The 21966-nt window shown below is 44.6% G+C and overlaps 1 protein-coding gene and 1 pseudogene across 2 annotated transcripts in view; both read left to right on the forward strand.

The window, feature by feature from the left end:
• Positions 1-21966, forward strand: part of LOC135549149 (disintegrin and metalloproteinase domain-containing protein 10-like) — a 105411-nt gene that overhangs the window by 23338 nt on the left and 60107 nt on the right. For both annotated transcript variants that reach the window (XR_010456950.1, XM_064979197.1), the window contains exon 2: positions 408-558. Coding sequence is in view for 1 of the 2 variants with exons in the window: in XM_064979197.1 (XP_064835269.1) it covers positions 408-558 (151 nt within the window). In the remaining variant the exon portion in view is untranslated. The remainder of the gene's footprint in view (positions 1-407; positions 559-21966) is intronic.
• On the forward strand, positions 19616-20136 carry LOC135549170 (sideroflexin-1-like; annotated as a pseudogene).

Genomic DNA, 21966 nt, shown 5'->3' on the forward strand with positions numbered 1-21966 from the left:
AAGCTGAAAATAACCATTTGGCCTCTGTAGTTTTTGTACTATCTTGTTGGCGCAGGTGTCCTTCAAAAGTGCAACTGCTTTTAGTTCCAAAAATAGATCTTTATCCAAGGAAGGATGAAATGGAAAACACACACACAGTAAGTCTAAATCAATGGTGAGAATGAGAGAAATTCACACAGCCTGCTGTTGTATTATTCATAACATACTTGTGAATCTAGGGAAGGCTAAAGCTTTCATAATGAGGAATTATGTGTCATGGTCTCTCTCGGGTTTAAAATAAGTCCTTATAGACGTTTTGAGGTAGTGCTGTTCTGAAGTTTTGTCACTGCACTCCATGCCGATCAGGAAGGAGTTGTTGGACATTTTAATTGGCCATTAAAAGCCTTTTTTCACCTCTGTTCCTGCAGGTCAGCATGGAAACCCTCTGAACAAGTACATTCGCCACTATGAGGGCCTGTCCTACGACACCGAGGCCCTGCACAGCAACCACCAGAGAGCCAAGAGGGCCGTCTCCCACGAGGACAAGGTCCTGCAGCTTGACTTCCACGCACATGGAAGGTACGTCACACTCTTTAGTCTACTGTACATTAAAAGTTCATAAGAGATCTAGCGTTAGCCTGGTCGCCCAATCTGTAGTGCTTTAGCCAACTCATCTGATTTTTTTTGTTGTTGTTGTCATGCCATTAATTGACCAATTATTGAATGACATGACATGACAATGTCAGTCAGAGGAGTTGGATAGAATACGAACAGATCTGGCTTCTGCTTTCCAGGTAAGTCGAGTGTCACGCCCAACTCAACAAACCTGTTGATGCTCGTAGTAAAGAACTGACCTGTGACGTGTTTTCCTGCATGATCAAAAGTTTTTTTAAGGGAGGAATCGCCCAATGAAGTCTCTGTGTGGGGTTTTGGATTACAGGAATATCTTAACATCCTGACTGCTGGAATCTTGTTAGAAAACATTGTATTTCCCACACTGGCTGGGACATTGAGAGCAGTGTTGTAGTCTGGCTTGGCACTGTACACCAGCATGATGCAGGGATAGCCTACTGGAAGACAGAGGGTGTTCTCTGGTAACCAGGCCTAAAGTGTTATATCAGCCTGCAGCAAGCTACTACTTCTCACAGGCCCCCACCTATTCCTACCAAATGTTTAGTATTCTGTCCTAGGCTGACTCTGTGCCTGTCTGTATGTGGGATGAGTTGATGGTTATTGGGTTATTAAATCCAGCCGATTGTAGTCTCCAGCTATCTCTGACTTTGACTGATATGATCACCAAGGAGTTTTTCCAAATCACATCTCGGCAAAACACAAACCTAGAGGTTAATATGAAGAGATAGAAAAGATGTGCATACATCTAAGAGAAGGGCTGCTGTCTGGTTTTTGGTTAATCCAAAATGCTTTATTTGGGGAATGATGGCCAGGAGCTTGTCTCTCTCACCCCCCCCCCCCCCCTCACCCATATAATCTGCTGTTTCTATTTCAGATGGTAGATAGTCTTACTGATTTTGGGACTGGCAGTCCATGTTACCACATGTCTCTTAACTAAGATGACCTTCACCCTCCCAACAGGGCAAAATCCTCTCTGTCCTCTTCAGTTCACAAACCGACAGTACAGGACTGTGTATTTATTCTGCCAGCTCTGTCCTCCTTCTCTCCCCTTTGTCACGGGAGCGGTACTGAGTCCTGACCTTTGTGTGTATTCACTCCCAGTGAAGGGGGTATCGTCCTCTTGTGTAACGGACACCAGCAGCACCTCAGGCGGAGGCAGGCAGAGCAGACTGTAGAGTAGAGGTTCTTTTGGGAGCTGCAATACAGCTAGACCTATCTCTGCTATACTGTTACCTACCTTCTAATCCCAAAGCTACTGGACTCTTGTCACATAGGCTACCATGTTTCTTTAGAAGATGTGTTTTTTTGTGTATGTACAACATCATTTGCATGTCACTTTCCTGTCAAATGATGATATTCATGTCTGTTTAACCCACCCCCCGGCTTAAATCATGTCAGTCCTATTCTGTTACATTTACATTTAAGTCATTTAGCAGACGCTCTTATCCAGAGCGACTTACAAATTCAAGTAGACCCTAGTTTCTCTTTCATAATGGCACCATTTTATGTTTTGGAAACAATTACTTTGGGTGATAACTAGAGGTCGATCGATTTAACCGACATGGCCGATTAATTAGGGCCGATTTTCAAGTTTTCATAACAGTCGGTAATTGGCGATTTTGGACGCCGATTACATTGCATTCCACGAGGAAACTGTGTGGCAGGCTGACCACCTGTTACGCGAGTGCAGCAAGGAGCCATGCTAAGTTGCTAGCTAGCATTAAACTTATCTTATAAAAAAACAATCAATCTTCACAATCACTTGTTAACTACCATGGTTGATATTACTAGGTTACCTAGCTTGCCCTGCGTTGCATGTAATCAACGCGGTGCCTGTTAATATATCATCGAATCACAGCCTACATCGCCAAACGGGTGGTGATTTAAAAAAAGCACAATCGTTTTTCGAATGTACCTTACCATAAACATCAATGCCTTTCTTAAAATCAATGCACAAAAGTATATTTTTTTTAACCTGCATATTTGGATAAAATAAATTCATGTTAGCAGGCAATATTAACTAGGGAAATTGTGTCACTTTTCTTGCGTTCATTGCACGCAGAGTCAGTGTATATGCAACAGTTTGGGCCGCCTGGCTCGTTGCGAACTGTGTGAAGACCGTAATTAATTTGCCAGAATTTTACATAATTATGACATAACATTGAAGGTTGTGCAGTGTAACAGCAATATTTAGACTTAGGGTTGCCACCCGTTCCATCAAATACGGAACGGTTCCGTATTTCACTGAAAGAATAAACCTTTTGTTTTCGAAATGAGTTTCTGGGTTTGACCATATTAATGACCAAAGGCTCAGATTTCTGTGTTTATTATAATTAAGTCTCTGATTTGATATAGCAGTCTGACTGAGTGGTGGTAGGCAGCAGCAGGCTTGTAAGCATTCATTCAAACGTTACTGCGTTTGCTAGCAGCTGTTAGCAATGCTTGAAGCCCAGCTCTGTTTTTCAACTCCTGAGATTAGGCTGGCAATATTAAAGTGCCTATTAGAACATCCAATAGTCAAAGGTATATGAAAAATAAATGGTATAGAGAGAAATAGTCGACGCATCATAATTCCTATAACTACAACCTAAAACTTCTCAACTGGGAATATTGAACCACCAGCTTTCATATGTTCTGAGCAAGGAACTTAAAACGTTAGCTTTTTTACATGGCACATATTGCAATTTTACTTTCTTCCCCAACACTGTGTTTTTGCATTATTTAAACCAAATTGAGTATGTCTCATTATTTTTTTAGATTAAATAGATTTTATTTATGTATTATATTAATTTTAAAATAAGTGTTGTTGTTCAGTATTGTTGTAATTGTCATTATTACAAATCTATTTATATTTCATCGGTCGACCTCTAGTGATAACACAGCTTAGTTTCTGCTATCTGTATTTCCAGCTAGCAGGTTTGTGGTCTCCCAGGAATGGTGAGATAACAGGCTGCAGCGGTCACTTCCTGGTTCAGTCTGTTTCAGAGGACTGTTTCATTCACTGCTTGTTCTGGAGATAGCCCTGCAGGTGTTCACATTGTTTCCCAGTAGCTACACCAGATGGGTGGAATGGGCTAGTATGTCAGTTAGCAGTCACAAAACACTGCCTCTGTGTAGAGCAGAGCTCATAATTACTCAGTGCCTCTGGACATGAAGGGGAACATGCAGCTTTTCTGGAGCCGGCTCGTCTTGTACACCTCCCACCCTTCGATGTGCCTCGGACGAGCTTATCACCAACTAACACTTTTAAACTGGGACACATGCACACTCTACTTGCATACATACATGCAAATGTACATCCATATACGTGCACACACACACACAATGAAACACACACAATCTTTCTCATCGTGTGTGGTTGCGTCACTGTCCCAGCTATTAGAAAAGGTGCTTCACCCTCTCTCATTCTCTCTCTCTCTCCTTCTCCGTGGCCTGCTGTGTGTGTGAAAGGGTGCTGTGAGACCTAAAAATAATCTATCCCAGGAGCCCTGTCATTTTTCAACACATTCCTTCCTTCTTTCTTCACCACTGTCTTCTGAAGGTTTTGTGTGGGGGACTGATCAGAATACCCCCTACTGTACTGCTTACACTCTGCGTCATGACATTATTAGCCCTATGGAAACAGCAGGAGCTGCTTGTGTGGGAGGCAGTCACAGCTAACGTTAACTTCATGTGAACGTTTTCCTCAGCCATGTTGAACGTTTTCCTCAGCCATTTTCTGGAGTGTAGCGTGATACATCAAGTGGTTTAAAACTTCTTAGGGCTGAGATCCCGCTAATGGGATCGATATGACAACAGCCAGTGAAAGTGTAGGGCGCCAAATTCAAAACAGACATCTCATAATTCAAATTCATCAGACATACAAGTATTTCACACCATTTTAAAGATACATTTCTTGTTAATCCCACCACAGTGTCTGATTTCAAATAGGCTTTACGGCGAAAGCACCACAAACGATTGTTAGGTCAGAGCCAAGAAACAGAAAAACATTTTTCCAGCCAAAGAGAGGAGTCACAAAAAGCAGAAATAGAGAGAGAATTAATCACTAACTTTTTTGATGATCTTCATCAGATGACACTCATAGGACTTCATGTTACACAATACATGTATGTTTTATTCGATAAAGTTCATATTTACATCAAAAAATCTCAGTATACATTGGTGCGTTATGTTCAGTAGTTCCAAAAACATCTGGTGATTTTGCAGAGAGCCACATCAATTTACAGAAATACTCATAATAAACATTGATAAAAGATACAAGTGTTATGCATGGAATTATAGATACACTGCTCCTTAATGCAACCGCTGTGTCCGATTTTAAAAAAGCTTTACGGAAAAGAGCAAGCCATGCAATAATCGGAGTATGGCGCTCAGAGCCCAAACAAGACAAAAAGATATCCGCCATTTTGTGCAGTCAACAGAAGTCAGAAATAACATTATACATATTCACTTACATTTGATGATCTTCATCAGAATGCACTCACAGGAATCCCAGTTACACACTAAATGTTTGTTTTGTTTGACAATGTCGATTATGTCCAAATAGCTACTTTTGTTAGCGTGTTTTGTAAACGAATCCAAACTCACGAAGCGCGCTCACTCGGAGCAGACAATGTCAAAAAGTTCCGTCTGTAGAAACATGTCAAACGATGTATAGAATTGATGTATAGAATCAATCTTTAGGATGTTTTTAACATAAATAATGTTCCAACCGGACAATTCCTTTGTCTTCAGAAATGCAATGGAACGCGAGCTAACTCTCACTTGAACGAGCGTCACGAGCTCAAGGCATTCTGGGAGAGCCCTGACTCATTCCCCTCTCATTCTGCCCCACTTCAAAGTAGAAGCATCAAACAAGGTTCTAAAGACTGTTTACATCTAGTGGAAGCATTAGGAAGTGCAACATGACCAATATCCCACTATCTTCAATAGGGAATGAGTTGAAAAACAACCAACCTCAGATTTCCCACTTCCTGGTTGGATTTTTTTTATCAGGTTTTTGCCTGCCATATGAGTTCTGTTATACTCACAGACATCATTCAAACAGTTTTAGAAACTTCAGAGTTTTCCATCCAAATATACTAATAATATGCATATATTAGCAACTGGGACTGAGTTGTAGGCAGTTTACTCTGTGCACCTCTGGGCATCTTATTTATCCAAGCTACTCAACTTCTTATGGCTGGGGGCAGTATTAACAGGCCAGGTGAGTGTCTGTTGTGAAGACATTGAGATTGAGAGGATGGTGCACAACAGTACACGTCTTTATTCATTCACCCTTTTTGGGCAGTCCATCTAACATTTCCCTGAATTACCGGCATTCCAATAATAGTAGTGGAATGATTGAATGATTGGATTGGATAGTTCTGAGATATATTCAGATCTCCGTTCCAGCCGTTGAGCACCGCCCTTATGACTGAGAACATGTGACGTCTGAGCAAGCACACCAAGGGTGGCATTCAGCCTCCATACCCCACCCCCAATTTTTCTCTATCTAGCATGAGTTGGAGGAAGCTTCTACCAAATGTACTTAAATTGACTTATACCAGTCTGTTTCTTTTCACATCCAGTGTGAACGAGTGCAGACTTGTGGTAGAACGGTCAATTATTCTGGAGCTTGCCAGCTGAAGAGTTCCATCAGTCACTCCTGGGCTACAATCACCTATCCGGACCCGTTTTACTGCCAATGCAGAGCCCCACTGGGCCTTCACGACTGGACTACCGACGTTATCTTCCCGAGGGAGTTATCCAACTGGCCCCTCCATCGCGACGTTACCTGAACGCCCATCAGCGGCCAGCTAATCGTTAGCTGTCTTATCTCCTGCTATCTGAATAGATCTATCGGACAATTTTTCTTGGGTCACTATAACTATATCTATTTTGCCAATTGGATTGATCCCCTCTAACCACAGGGAACCCCACTAATCTACTGACGGAAACTCACGAGGTGGCTAATAACAGACCTCCATCTTATGCTAGCTTGCTACCGATGGCCCGGCTAGCTGTCTGAATCGCCGTGACCCCAACCAACCTCACTACTCACTGCACCCTTATGATCACTCGACGAAGCATGCCTCTCCTTAATGTCAATATGCCTTGTCCATTGCTGTTCTGGTTAGTGTTTATTGGCTTATTTCACTGTAGAGCCTATAGCCCTGCTCATTATACCTTATCCAACCTTTCAGTTCCACCACCCACACATGCGATGACATCACCTGGTTTCAATTATGTTTCTAGAGACTATCTCTCTCATCGTCACTCTATGCCTAGGTTTACCTCCACTGTATTCACATCCTACCATACCTTTGTCTGTACATTATACATTGAAGCTATTTTATCGTCCCCAGAAACCTCCTTTTACTCTCTGTTCTAGATGACCAATTCTCATAGCTTTTAGCCGTACCCTCATCCTACTCCTCCTCTGTTCCTCTGGTGATGTAGAGGTTAATCCAGGCCCTGCAGTGCCTAGCTCCACTCCTGTTCTCTGGGCGCTCTCTTTTGATGACTTCTGTAACTGTAATAGCCTTGGTTTCATGCATGTTAACATTAGAAGCCTCCTCCTCCCTAAGTTTGTTTTATTCACTGCTTTAGCACACTCTGCCAACCCGGATGTTCTAGCCGTGTCTGAATCCTGGCTTAGGAAGACCACCAAAAATTCTGAAATTTTCATCCCGAACTACAACATTTTCAGACAAGATAGATTGGCCAAAGGGGGCGGTGTTGCAATCTACTGTCCTACTATCCAGGTCTGTACCCAAACAATTTGAACTTCTACTTTTAAAAATCCACCTCTCTAAAAACGTCTCTCACTGTTGCCGCCTGTTATAGACCACCATCTGCCCCAGCTGTGCTCTGGACACCATATGTGAACTGATTGCCCCCCATCCATCTTCAGAGCTCGTGCTACGAGGCGACCTAAACTGGAACATGCTTAACACCCCAGCCATCCTACAATCTAAGCTTGATGCTCTCAATCTCACACAAATGATCAATGAACCTACCAGGTACCACCCCAAAGCCATAAACACGGGCACCCTCATAGATATCATCCTAACCAACTTGCCCTCTAAATACACCTCAGCTGTTTTCAACCAAGATCTCAGCGATCACTGCCTCATTGCCTGCATCCGTAATGGGTCAGCGGTCAAACGACCTCCACTCATCACTGTCAAACGCTCCCTGAAACACTTCATCAGACAGGCCTTTCTAATCGACCTGGCCGGGATATCCTGGAAGGATATTGATCTCATCCCGTCAGTAGAAGATGCCTGGTTATTTGTTTTTAAAATGCCTTCCTCACCATCTTAAATAAGCATGCCCCATTCAAGACATTTAGAACCAGGAACAGATATAGCCCTTGGTTCTCTCCAGACCTGACTGCCCTTAACCAAAACATCCTATGGCGCTCTGCATTAGCATCGAACAGCCCCCGTGATATGCAACTTTTCAGGGAAGCTAGAAACCAATATACAAAGGCAGTTAGAAAAGCCAAGGCTAGCTTTTTCAAGCAGAAATTTGCTTCCTGCAACACTAACTCAAAGAAGTTCAGGGACACTGTAAAGTCAATGGAGAATAATAACACCACCTCCCAGCTGCCCACTGCACTGAAGATAGAAAACACTGTCACCTCCGATTAAATCCACTATAATTGAGAATTTCAATAAGCATTTTTCTACGGTTGGCCATGCTTTCCACCTGGCTACCCCTACCCCGGTCAACAGCACTGCACCCCCCATAGCAACTCGCCCAAGCCTTCCCCATTTCTCCTTCTCCCAAATCCAGTCAGTTGAAGTTCTGAAAGAGCTGCAAAATCTGGACCCCTACAAATCAGCCGGGCTAGACAATCTGGACCCTTTCTACAATTATCTGACAAAATAGTTGCCACCCCTATTATTAGCCTGTTCAACCTCTCTTTCGTGTCATCTAAGATTCCCAAAGATTGGAAAGCAGCTGCGGTCCTCCCTCTCTTCAAAGGGGGGGACACTCTTGACCCAAACTGCTACAGACTTATATCTATCCTACCCTGCCATTCTAAGGTCTTCGAAAGTCAACAAACAGATTACCGACCATTTCGAATCCCACCATACCTTCTCTGCTATGCAATCTGGTTTCAGAGCTGGCCATGGGTGCACCTCAGCCACGCTCAAGGTCCTAAACAATATCTTAACCGCCATCGATAAGAAACGATACTGTGCAGCCGTATTCATTGACATGGCCAAGGCTTTCGACTCTGTCAATCACCACATCCTCATCGGCAGACTCGACAGCCTTGGTTTCTCAAATGATTGCCTCGCCTGGTTCACCAACTACTTCTCTGATAAGAGTTCAGTGTGTCAAATCGGAGGGTCTGTTGTCCGGGCCTCTGGCAGTCTCTATGGGGGTGCCACAGGGTTCAATTCTTGGACCAACTCTCTTCTCTGTATACATCAATGATGTCTGTCTTGCTGCTGGTGCGTCTCTGATCCACCTCTACGCAGACGACACCATTCTGTATACTTCTGGCCCTTCTTTGGACACTGTGTTAACAACTCTCCAGACGAGCTTCAATGCCATACAACTCTCCTTCCGTGGCATCCAATTGCTCTTAAATACAAGTAAAACTAAATGCATGCTCTTCAACCGATCGCTGCCTGTACCTGCCCGCCTGTCCAACATCACTACTCTGGACGGCTCTGACTTAGAATATGTGGACAACTACAAATACTTAGGTGTCTGGTTAGACTGTAAGCTCTCCTTTCAGACTCACATCAAACATATCCAATCCAAAGTTAAATCTAGAATTGCCTTCCTATTTTGCAACAAAGCTTCCTTCACTCATGCTGCCAAACATACCCTTGTAAAACTGACCATCCTACCAATCCTCGACTTCGGCAATGTAATTTACAAAATAGCCTCTAATACCCTACTCAATAAATTCACAGTGCCATCCGTTTTGTCACCAAAGCCCCATATACTACCCACCACTGTGACCTGTATGCTCTCTTTGGCTGGCCCTCGCATCATACTCGTCGCCAAACCCACTGGCTTCAGGTCATCTACAAGACCCTGCTAGGTAAAGTACCCCCTTAGCTCGCTGGTCACCATAGCAGCACCCACCTGTAGCACGTGCTCCAGCAGGTATATCTCTCTGGTCACCCCCAAAACCAATTCTTACTTTGGCCGCCTCTCCTTCCAGTTCTCTGCTGCCAATGACTGGAACGAACTACAAAAATCTCTGAAACTGGAAACACTTATCTCCCTCACTAGCTTTAAGCACCAGCTGTCAGAGCAGCTCACAGATTACTGCACCTGTACATAACCCATCTATAATTTAGCCCAAACAACTATCTCTTTCCCTACTTTATTTATTTATTTTGCTCCTTTGCACCCCATTATTTATATCTGTACTTTGCACATTCTTCCACTGCAAATCAACCTTTCCAGTGTTTTACTTGCTATAGTGTATTTACTTTGCCACCATGGCCTTTTTTTGCCTCTCACTTGCTCACATTGTGTGTGTATATACTTATTTTTCTACTGTATTATTGAATATGTTTGTTTTACTCCATGTGTAACTCTGTTGTTGTATGTGTCGAACTGCTTTGCTTTATCTTGGCCAGGTCGCATTTTTAAATGATAACCTGTTCTCAACCCGCCTACCTGGTTAAATAAAGGTATAATAAAAAAATAAAAAGTGAAGATTGAACTGTTGACTGTTTCCACCTCCCTGTGTGACCTTTGTATTGTGTTGAGCATGCAATCTTACTCCGCCTCCGTCACAGCCAAGGCAGGGGTGTCTGATTATGAGGCTCTTCACAGAAAAGCCGTTTTGTATGCCCACACTCACATCACTACCACTCCCCTCCTTCCACTCCAACACTATGAGCAGCTAGATCAAGGTACCCGATAGGGCAATCCTGAGGCTTTGTACAGTACATGTACATGCCAGGGTACAGTACAGAATACACCAGGGGTTCAGTGCCAGGGTACAGTACAGAATACACCAAGGGTTCAGTGCCAGGGTACAGTACATGCCAGGGTACAGTACAGAATACACCAAGGGTTCAATGCCAGGGTACAGTACAGAATACACCACGGGTTCAGTTTCAGGGTACAGTACAGAATACACCAAGGGTTCAGTACAGAGTACACCAAGGGTTCAGTGCCAGGGTACAGTACAGAATACACCAAGGGTTCAGTGCCAGGGTACAGAATACACCAAGGGTTCAGTGCCAGAGTACAGTACAGAAAACACCAAGGGTTCAGTGCCAGGGTACAGTAGAGAATACACCAAGGGTTCAGTTTCAGGGTTCAGTACAGAGTACACCAAGGGTTCAGTACAGAGTACACCAAGGGTTCAGTGCCAGGGTACAGTACAGAATACACCAAGGGTTCAGTGCCAGGGTACAGTACAGTATACACCAAGGGTTCAGTGCCAGGGTACAGTACAGAATACACCAAAGGTTCAGTGCCAGGGTACAGTACAGAATACACCAAGGGTTCAGTGCCAGGGTACAGTACAGAATACACCAAGGGTTCAGTGCCAGAGAACAGTACAGAATACACCAAGGGTTCAGTGCCAGGGTACAGTACAGTATACACCAAGGGTTCAGTGCCAGGGTACAGTACAGTATACACCAAGGGTTCAGTGCCAGGGTACAGTACAGAATACTCCAAGGGTTCAGTTTCAGGGTACAGTACAGAATACACCAAGGGTTCAGTACAGAATACACCAAGGGTACAGTACAGAATACACCAAGGGTTCAGTACCAGGGTACAGAATACACCAAGGGTTCAGTGCCAGGGTACAGAATACACCAGGGGTTCAGTGCCAGAGTAAAGTACAGAATACACCAGGGGTTCAGTGCCAGGGTACAGTACAGAATACACCAAGGGTTCAGTGCCAGGGTACAGTACAGTATACACCAAGGGTTCAATGCCAGGGTACAGTACAGAATACACCAAGGGTTCAGTGCCAGGGTACAGTACAGTATACACCAAGGGTTCAGTGCCAGGGTACAGTACAGAATACACCAAGGGTTCAGTGCCAGGGTACAGTACAAAATACACCAAGGGTTCAGTGCCAGGGTACAGTACAGAATACACCAAGGGTTCAGTGCCAGGGTACAGTACAGAATACACCAAGGGTTCAGTGCCAGGGTACAGTACAGTATACACCAAGGGTTCAGTGCCAGGGTACAGTACAGAATACACCAAGGGTTCAGTGCCAGGGTACAGTACAGTATACACCAAGGGTTCAGTGCCAGGGTACAGTACAGAATACACCAAGGGTTCAGTGCCAGGGTACAGTACAGAATACACCAAGGGTTCAGTTTCAGGGTACAGTACAGAATACACCAAGGGTTCAGTACAGAGTACACCAAGGGTTCAGTGCCAGGGTACAGTACAGAATACACCAAGGGTTCAGTACCAGGGTACAGAATACACCAAGGGTTCAGTGCCAGAGTACAGTACAGAATACACCAAGGGTTCAGTGCCAGGGTACAGTAGAGAATACACCAAGGGTTCAGTTTCAGGGTACAGTACAGAATACACCAAGGGTTCAGTACAGAGTACACCAAGGGTTCAGTACAGAGTACACCAAGGGTTCAGTGCCAGGGTACAGTACAGAATACACCAAGGGTTCAGTGCCAGGGTACAGTACAGTATACACCAAGGGTTCAGTGCCAGGGTACAGTACAGAATACACCAAGGGTTCAGTGCCAGAGAACAGTACAGAATACACCAAGGGTCCAGTGCCAGGGTACAGTACAGTATACACCAAGGGTTCAGTGCCAGGGTACAGTACAGTATACACCAAGGGTTCAGTGCCAGGGTACAGTACAGAATACTCCAAGGGTTCAGTTTCAGGGTACAGTACAGAATACACCAAGGGTTCAGTACAGAATACACCAAGGGTACAGTACAGAATACACCAAGGGTTCAGTACCAGGGTACAGAATACACCAAGGGTTCAGTGCCAGGGTACAGAATACACCAGGGGTTCAGTGCCAGAGTACAGTACAGAATACACCAGGGGTTCAGTGCCAGGGTACAGTACAGAATACACCAAGGGTTCAGTGCCAGGGTACAGTACAGTATACACCAAGGGTTCAGTGCCAGGGTACAGTACAGAATACACCAAGGGTTCAGTGCCAGGGTACAGTACAGAATACACCAAGGGTTCAGTGCCAGGGTACAGTACAGTATACACCAAGGGTTCAGTGCCAGGGTACAGTACAGAATACACCAAGGGTTCAGTGCCAGGGTACAGTACAAAATACACCAAGGGTTCAGTGCCAGGGTACAGTATACACCAAGGGTTCAGTGCCAGGGTACAGTACAGAATACACCAAGGGTTCAGTGCCAGGGTACAGTACAGAATACACCAAGGGTTCAGTTTCAGGGTACAGTACAGAATACACCAAGGGTTCAGTACAGAGTACACCAAGGGTTCAGTGCCAGGGTACAGTACAGAATACACCAGGGGTTCAGTACCAGGGTATAGAATACACCAAGGGTTCAGTGCCAGAGTACAGTACAGAATACACCAAGGGTTCAGTGCCAGGGTACAGAATACACCAAGGGTTCAGTGCCAGAGTACAGTACAGAATACACCAAGGGTTCAGTGCCAGGGTACAGTACAGAATACACCAAGGGTTCAGTTTCAGGGTACAGTACAGAATACACCAAGGGTTCAGTACAGAGTACACCAAGGGTTCAGTACAGAGTACACCAAGGGTTCAGTGCCAGGGTACAGTACAGAATACACCAAGGGTTCAGTGCCAGGGTACAGTACAGTATACACCAAGGGTTCAGTGCCAGGGTACAGTACAGAATACACCAAAGGTTCAGTGCCAGGGTACAGTACAGAATACACCAAGGGTTCAGTGCCAGGGTACAGTACAGAATACACCAAGGGTTCAGTGCCAGGGTACAGTACAGTATACACCAAGGGTTCAGTGCCAGGGTACAGTACAGAATACACCAAAGGTTCAGTGCCAGGGTACAGTACAGAATACACCAAGGGTTCAGTGCCAGGGTACAGTACAGAATACACCAAGGGTTCAGTGCCAGAGTACAGTACAGTACAGAATACACCAAGGGTTCAGTGCCACAGTACAGTACAGAATACACCAAGGGTTCAGTGCCAGGGTACAGTACAGTACAGAATACACCAAGGGTTCAGTGCCAGGGTACAGTACAGAATACACCAAGGGTTCAGTGCCAGGGTACAGTACAGTATACACCAAGGGTTCAGTGCCAGGGTACAGTACAGAATACACCAAGGGTTCAGTGCCAGGGTACAGTACAGAATACACCAAGGGTTCAATGCCAGGGTACAGAATACACCAATGGTTCAGTGCCAGGGTACAGAATACACCAAGGGTTCAGTGCCAGGGTACAGTACAGAATACACCAAGGGTTCAGTGCCAGGGTACAGTACAGAATACACCAAGGGTTCAGTGCCAGGGTACAGTACAGAATACACCAAGGGTTCAGTGTCAGGGTACAGTACAGAATACACCAAGGGTTCAGTGCCAGGGTACAGTACAGAATACACCAAGGGTTCAGTGCCAGGGGACAGTACAGTACAGAATACTAAAAGGGTTCAGTGCCATGGTACAGTACAGAATACACCAAAGGTTCAGTGCCAGGGAAGAGACTAAGGCAATTAGTGGGCACCGGCTTCCCTCTTAGAAGAGATTTCACCTCACTAGGACATGGGATCAAATAAAGGTTCCTAGCTAACTGAAACAAACAACCGCTACAGTAGAGCATTCCTTTTAGTAAGGGGACAGGACAGCATGGTTCAGAGAGAGGGCTACACCTTTACGTCACCTCGCAAACAGTCAACACACCAGTGGTCTGACTCAGAAGGGAACCCCCTACATGAATTATTCCAGGCCACCATTCAGCCAGGTTGCCCGTTTGTTTGTGTGAGTGAGCGTGTGTTCAGCGTGATTGTCCTGCTCATCCATCTACCCCAGACTGGAGTTAACATGTTAAGCTGCATGCCACAGGTCAACTAACATGAACCCTGCCACTGTAATCTCTCTAAGGTGAGTTTGGCCTTGCAGTGAACTGCCTGCCATGACTGGATTGGCCAGAAGGATGGACGATTCTGCTGCTGCGTATACAGTGGGGCAAAAAAGTATTTAGTCAGCTACCAATTGTGCAAGTTCTCCCACTTAAAAATATGAGAGGCCTGTAATTTTCATCATAGGTACACTTCAACTATGACAGACAAAATGAGAAAAAAAATCCAGAAAATCACATTGTAGGATTTTTAATTAATTTATTTGCAAATTTTGGTGGAAAACAATTATTTGGTCACCTACAAACAAGCAAGATTTCTGGCTCTCACAGACCTGTAACTTCTTCTTTAAGAGGCTCCTCTGTCCTCCACTCGTTACCTGTATTAATGGCACCTATTTGAACTTGTTATCGGTATAAAAGACACCTGTCCACAACCTCAAACAGTCACACTCCAAACTCCACTATGGCCAAGACCAAAGAGCTGTCAAAGGACACCAGAAACAAAATTGTAGACCTGCACCAGGCTGGGAAGACTGAATCTGCAATAGGTAAGCAGCTTGGTTTGAAGAAATCAACTGTGGGAGCAATTATTAGGAAATGGAAGACATAAGACCACTGATAATCTCCCTCGATCTGGGGCTCCACGCAAGATCTCACCCCGTGGGGTCAAAATGATCACAAGAACAGTGAGCAAAAATCCCAGAAACACACAGGGGACCTAGTGAATGTCCTGCAGAGAGCAGGGACCAAAGTAACAAAGCCTACCATCAGTAACACACTACGCCGCCAAGGACTCAAATTCTGCAGTACCAGACGTGTCCCCCTGCTTAAGCCAGTACATGTCCAGGCCCGTCTGAAGTTTGCTAGAAAGCATTTGGATGATCCAGAAGAAGATTGGGAGTATGTCATATGGTCAGATGAAACCAAACTTTTTAGTAAAAACTCAGCTGAGTTGCATCCAAAGAACACCATACCTACTGTGAAGCATGGGGGTGGAAACATCATGCTTTTGGGCTGTTTTTCTGCAAAGGGACCAGGACGACTGATCCGTGTAAAGGAAAGAATGAATGGGGCCATGTATCGTGAGATTTTGAGTGAAAACCTCCTTCCATCAGCAAGGGCATTGAAGAGGAAACGTGGCTGGGTCTTTCAGCATGACAATGATCCCAAACACACCGCCCGGGCAACGTAGGAGTGGCTTCGTAAGAAGCATTTCAAGGTCCTGGAGTGGCCTAGCCAGTCTCCAGATCTCAACCCCATAGAAAATCTTTGGAGGGAGTTGAAAGTCTGTGTTGCCCAGCAACAGCCCCAAAACATCACTGCTCTAGAGGAGATCTGCATGGAGGAATGGGCCAAAATACCAACAACAGTGTGTTAAAACCTTGTGAAGACTTACAGAAAACGTTTGACCTCTGTCATTGCCAACAAAGGGTATGTAACAAAGTATTGAGATAAACTTTTGTTTTTGACCAAATATTTATTTTCCACCATAATTTGCAAAAAATCCTACAATGTGATTTTCTGGATTTTTTTCTTCTGCATTATGTCTGTCATAGTTGAAGTGTACCTATGATGACAAATACAGGCCTCATCTTTTTAAGTGGGAGAACTTGCACAATTGGTAGCTGACTAAATACTTTTTTGCCCCACTGTATAGCCTGTAGTGTTTTGTAGGTGTGGGTTCTCATTTGTGTGCTTGTCTTCGGGCCTATACCTGTCTGTGTGATAATGCATTATCTCATGCCTGGTTAGTTTTGAGTCTTTCCTTTATCCAGTTCCCTGGTCTGTTTTCGGGGGTTTGGACAGGAGATAAGGGAGTGTGAAAGTCAGTCCCACTGACTGGCGGTCTGATTGTGGGCTTGAGGCTGTGCTGAATACAGAGAGGACAGCTGTATGACTGTCAGACGCTCAGTCAGGCACTGAATCATTTATCAGTCAGCTGCACCTCTATTGGTTATAAAAACCTCCTCTACCACTGTGAAACACGGACCTGTTTGTTTAGCCATGGACCCTGGTGTGTGTATGTGTACTGGTTGTGTTTTTCATATTCTTTGCTGTTGAAAACCCAGTTTCTCTGCCCTTGGATGAATGTTTCATGGAGCACTAACGATATCATACCAACCTAGACGGAGCGTGGCAGAGATGGAACGCAGCGCTACGCCGGCCCCAGCCACAGCTACTCACAATGCTCTATGGCTCCCATGAGCCCTCTGCGAGGTCAGACTGTTGTGAGGAGAGCTTGGTGCTTGATCAAGAACAAGCATTGGACTCTCTCAGGTGGACCTCCAGTGCACAGCTAGTGGTACTCAGTACTGCTCCTCTCAGCCCACACCGTCTCCCATCGCCTTGTTACTTCAGAACAACTAAGTTGTTCAGAACCTTTCCTGAGAACCAGCAGCAGGAAGGAAGATTTGTTATGCTGTATTCAGTCGTTTTGTTTATTTATTTTTTAGATGTTTAGTTTCTAGGTCGAAACCCCCTGTGACCATTTAGTCAGTGAAGTTCTGTGTTGGTATGATAACTTGATGGGAAGACTCAAAGTGTCTCTTAAACATTAACACAAAGTCAAACACTTAAAATGAGTGTGTTTAGGGTTTAATGTTAACACACACACATCACAATATCAAACAATTACTCAGCAGAATTGGATCAGTGTCCTCCGGATGCGATGTTTTGCGCACTGTTCTCTCAATTTCTGCAGAGCTCATCGGAGTGGAATTGTATTGCGTTGGCACTTCCACAAATGGCGGACACGCAATTGATGAACGGGGTGCGTTAATAAACCAATGCTGCATACAATCTGACACCGTGGGAGAGCTGGGATTGCCATCATTGGCTTTGTAATTCTGACAACATAAAAACAGAGTTCGACTATTCTAACAAACTCACATACTGTCAGTAGAAACCTGAATATTTTAGCCTTTTAAGGTTATGGATAAACATGCCTTAATTAGTTACCTTGCTATGGAGTAGCCTACCTTAGCCATTTGATCGCTGATTCATTGAATGAGGGAATTATTTTATGAAGACAAAGTATTTAATTGTAATGTTGCAATATTTTATAGGCTACTGAAGGCATCCGCATGCTTCCCGTTTGGAACAATTCATGCATAAATTATCACGTTTGTTAGTTTTGGTCTTCGGCAAGGTTTTTTCTGGCTGTTCATGCACACACAAAATCGCTTTCATGCACATTTTTCACTTGAGAAATACTGCACCAAACATCTTAGATGTAAAATTGCAAGACTAAGATCTCCTTGGCAAAAACATAAAAATGTATCTTCGATTAAGTGTGACTATTATGTGGAAGTGCATACTGCCTACGGCGTCTCACGCTGGACAAACAGTATTATTGACGCTTTTTCAAGTGAAGGTCTTTTTTAAGGTTGTATGCAGCACAAGTGTTTGGTTCGCCGAGCTGCCAGCTAAACTGAAGCAAGCAGAAGCCTTAAGGGTGGTCAACTGTCCTCCAGGAGAGCCTTAAAGGGGCAGTGTTGTGTTTTGAGACATTTTGAGAAAGAAGACAATAGGCAGAGTGTATCCTAGCCTAAAATATATTTGTTTGATTCTATATAGTAATGATAATGTATTTTTTGTAAATTGGTTCCTTGCATCATATATATAATGATGTAAAAATTGTGTTTCCGACCATATTTTATTTTTCTCTTAAACTTTCAGACAAGTAAGAAAATGTGTCCTACTTGTCCAAAGGACAGCCCTGCTGTTTGTAAATGTAAGCAATATTATTTTTAAGAGGATAAATCACAAGCGAATGTTTTTCTTATTTAATCAACAAAATTGTAAGCCTATACTTTTGAGAGTTTGAAAAAGCACAAATTTGGCAAGCCTTTGTAAATAAGCGCTTTCATTATCTGATGTTGCTCTACATGCAAAAAGTTTCTGAACTTAGATGACATCCATCTGTTGTTGACAGTTGTTACTGATGTTTCTACAAGACGGGCTTTGTAGTGCATCTTGACTACCTGTAAACTAGCTCTGCGGAACATTGAGAGGGGTGCAGAAAACTCCACCGTATGTTTCACCAAGAGGGTTGAGACCAGCTTTCACAACTCAGATCCTCACTTTCACTGGGGTGGAGAGATTATTATCATGGGTCAATTGAATGTGTCTTTCTCTCGCTTTGTCCCCCCTGTCTTCTACATATCTACACTATGCCCTCTACACACACTATCATGGACTCTCCTTCCCTCCCTCACCACCCTCTCTCTCACCCATCCCTGCGAGGCTGCAGGGTGCAGACAGCCATGGGCCCTGTGAGACCTCTGACAGCCTCCTGAAATCCTGGAGGATTGTCACTGCTACATTGGATTAGAGTTGCACCAGTCTGAGAGCCTCTCTCTTATGGAGTTGCAGTCTGAGGTTATCCCAGTTGGCAGCAGCTGAGGGCGGACTGGCTGGCCGTGTGTTGGATTGGGTCTCTGGTACCCAGCAGCCCAGCACTTATCCCTGGTTTGATCACACACTCCTAGGGTTTATGGGTGTCTGATCCCACTTGCCTCTGCTCCATCGATGACACCAAGTTCAAACGGATAAATCTGAACAGTGTAATTGCATCTGCTCTTTATCAGTGTAGTTTGTCTAAAGGCCAGTGATCCATGAGACCTGGGAGTCATGGGAACGATGGTATGGAGGGAGACCGTGGTGGTGTTGGAGCTCATGCTACTATCCTGCACTATGTAGAGATGTTCACTTTTAGTTTTTTTAATAACATTTCACACCAGGTTTTATCACTGTGTGAACTGAGTCATCAACATTGCACTGACAACTATCATAGTAGTTTCAATTCTTACTGCTGTTCAGGTAAGGCTTCCCTGTAAAACCCTCTACATTAATACTAAAGATATTTTATCCAGCTTGCCGTGTTCATCCTTGTGAAAGAACCGTGGTCGATGCCTGGCAAAAAGGTCTGTCTGAGGAAATGGCTCAAATGATGAGGCCATATTGATTTGTTATTGTTCCCATTAATAATCAGCTGTCTGCCGCATACGTCAGCGCAAGCACAGGAGCTGTCGTCACAGCCCTGGGACTCTAGCCAAACACCTTCCAGTCGTCATGAGACGGTTCGGACCCTTCTTTGCTGTATCGGCTGTCAACTGTATCAACATCCCCTTCATGAGGCAGAGGGAGCTGAAATACGGCATCCCAGTGACCAATGGGAACTGGTTAGGAGAGTCCGTCACCGCTGCCATGTCAGGCATCATCCAAGTGGTGGAGTCCACGATTGGCATGGCTGTGCCAGCTATGGCTGTGCCCCCTTTGGTAATGAAAACACCTGGGGAAGAAAGCCCTTCATGAAGTGGTTCCCAATCCTAAACACCTCAGTACTGGTGGGTCTGTGTTTGGTGTTTGCCACTCCTCTGTGCTGTGCCCTGTTCCCACATATGAGTTCTATGGCAGTGAGCAGCCTGGAGCCAGATCTTCAGGAGAGGATACAACAGAGCAGTTCCGTACACGTCTACTGTCTTCTTCAACAAAGACCTTTAGGACCACACAATAACATGCACACCACAGACCAGCCCCCTCTGCTGCCTGGACCCCTCTACTACAGCTCAGTGGGAGCAACTGAAAGGCAAAGAGAATATTATACAGTATTTGTTGTTCTAGGCTTTTGGATTTGATTAGGGAGAGGTGATGGTGAGGGGTGCGTTTCAGTCCTACCATTAAAGTTTTTCTCATTGTAGATGAAGGAAAGGAGACAAGGGGAGGAAGCTACTTTGAAGTAATGAGACACAGCCAAGGCGAGAATAGTGTGACAGACGGTTATCTTACATTGCTATGACAAAAGGACTGGTTTGATTTGGGTTCGTTTTTAGTGTGTTTATCGTCCATGTGGATTTGGGATGTGAGTGTTTAATTACTGACTGCTTTGAATGTTACTGAATGACAAATCTTCTCAAATCACCCTAAACTTGATACATTTCACACCTTGTATTTGACCCCAGAGATATATTTTCTCCCAAAAGTGTGTTTATTTCCCTTGTGTTTGAGCTCATACACTTTGAGCTGTGTGCACTGAAACCATTCATGACTTGCAATTAGAAAATAGTTAAATTTTATCTGCTAGATAGATATCCACTCCCTCAAGTTGGCTCAACTGTAGTCTGTAGTACAGGTAGTAAAAATACAACAGTTGGTTTATGAACACAATATAGACTGACCCGCTATTAAATCCCTTTTTTGGGTCTACCAGTACCAGGGTTATTTATTTATATATATTATTATTTGTTTTATTTACCCCTTTTCTCCAATTTTGTGGTATCCAATTGGTAGGTAGTCTTGTATCATCGCTGCAACTCCCGTACGGATTCGGGACAGGTGAAGGTCGAGAGCTGTGTGTCCTCCAAAACACAACCCGGCCAAGCCGCACTGCTTCTTGCCACAACGCCTGCTTAACCCGGAAGCCAGCCGCACCAATGTGTCAGACGAAACACTGTACACCTGGCATCCGTGACAGCGTGCATTGCGCCTGGCCAGCCACAGGAGTCGCTAGTGTGCAATGGGACTAGAACATCCCTGCCAGCCAAACCCTCCCCTAACCCAGACGATGCTGGGCCAATTGTGCGCTGCCCCATGGGTCTCCCATCGCAGTTGACAGAGCCTGGACTCGAACCAGGATCTCTAGAGGCACAGACCACTACACCACTACTAGACCACTACACCACTCGGTAGGCCCAGGGTTTTGTTTTTCATTGCAAAATGTTTTTGCTACAGTGTGCCCTAATCAACATTACCCACTTGACTAGCACAGCTTCCCGCTCTCTCCAGTGCCATTGGAAGCGTACTTGTACACACACACACACACACACACACACACACACACACACACACACACACACACACACACACACACACACACACACACACACACACACACACAATGTCCCACCAGATAACCTTATCAATTCATCTCATATTCGTGCACAGGGTAACCCTGTGCGTTTTTGTAATCTTTTTGTGTTACCAAGAAAACATTTCTAGATGCAATGCCACTGCATGGACACTCCAAACTGATTTCAGTAAGCACATTCCTAGTAGCATTGATGACGTTGATATGCCAGAAAGCTTTATGTAGGACAGAATCTAGGTCTAATGTTTCAGCCCCATATCAAGACCTTGTGTCTTAGAGCGTTGGGCCAGTAACCGAAAGGTCGCTGTTTCAAATTCCCAGGACGAATAGGTGAAAACATCTGCCGATGTGCCATTGAGCAAGGCGCATAACTCTAATTTATCCTGTAAATCATTCTGGATGAAAGCGTCTGGGCATGCCAGGGGGAATAACAAGCAGTAAACCTAACTTCCGCTTATCTCTGGAGG

This window comes from Oncorhynchus masou, chromosome 1 (genome assembly GCF_036934945.1).
Source record: "Oncorhynchus masou masou isolate Uvic2021 chromosome 1, UVic_Omas_1.1, whole genome shotgun sequence".
Taxonomy (NCBI): domain Eukaryota; kingdom Metazoa; phylum Chordata; class Actinopteri; order Salmoniformes; family Salmonidae; genus Oncorhynchus; species Oncorhynchus masou.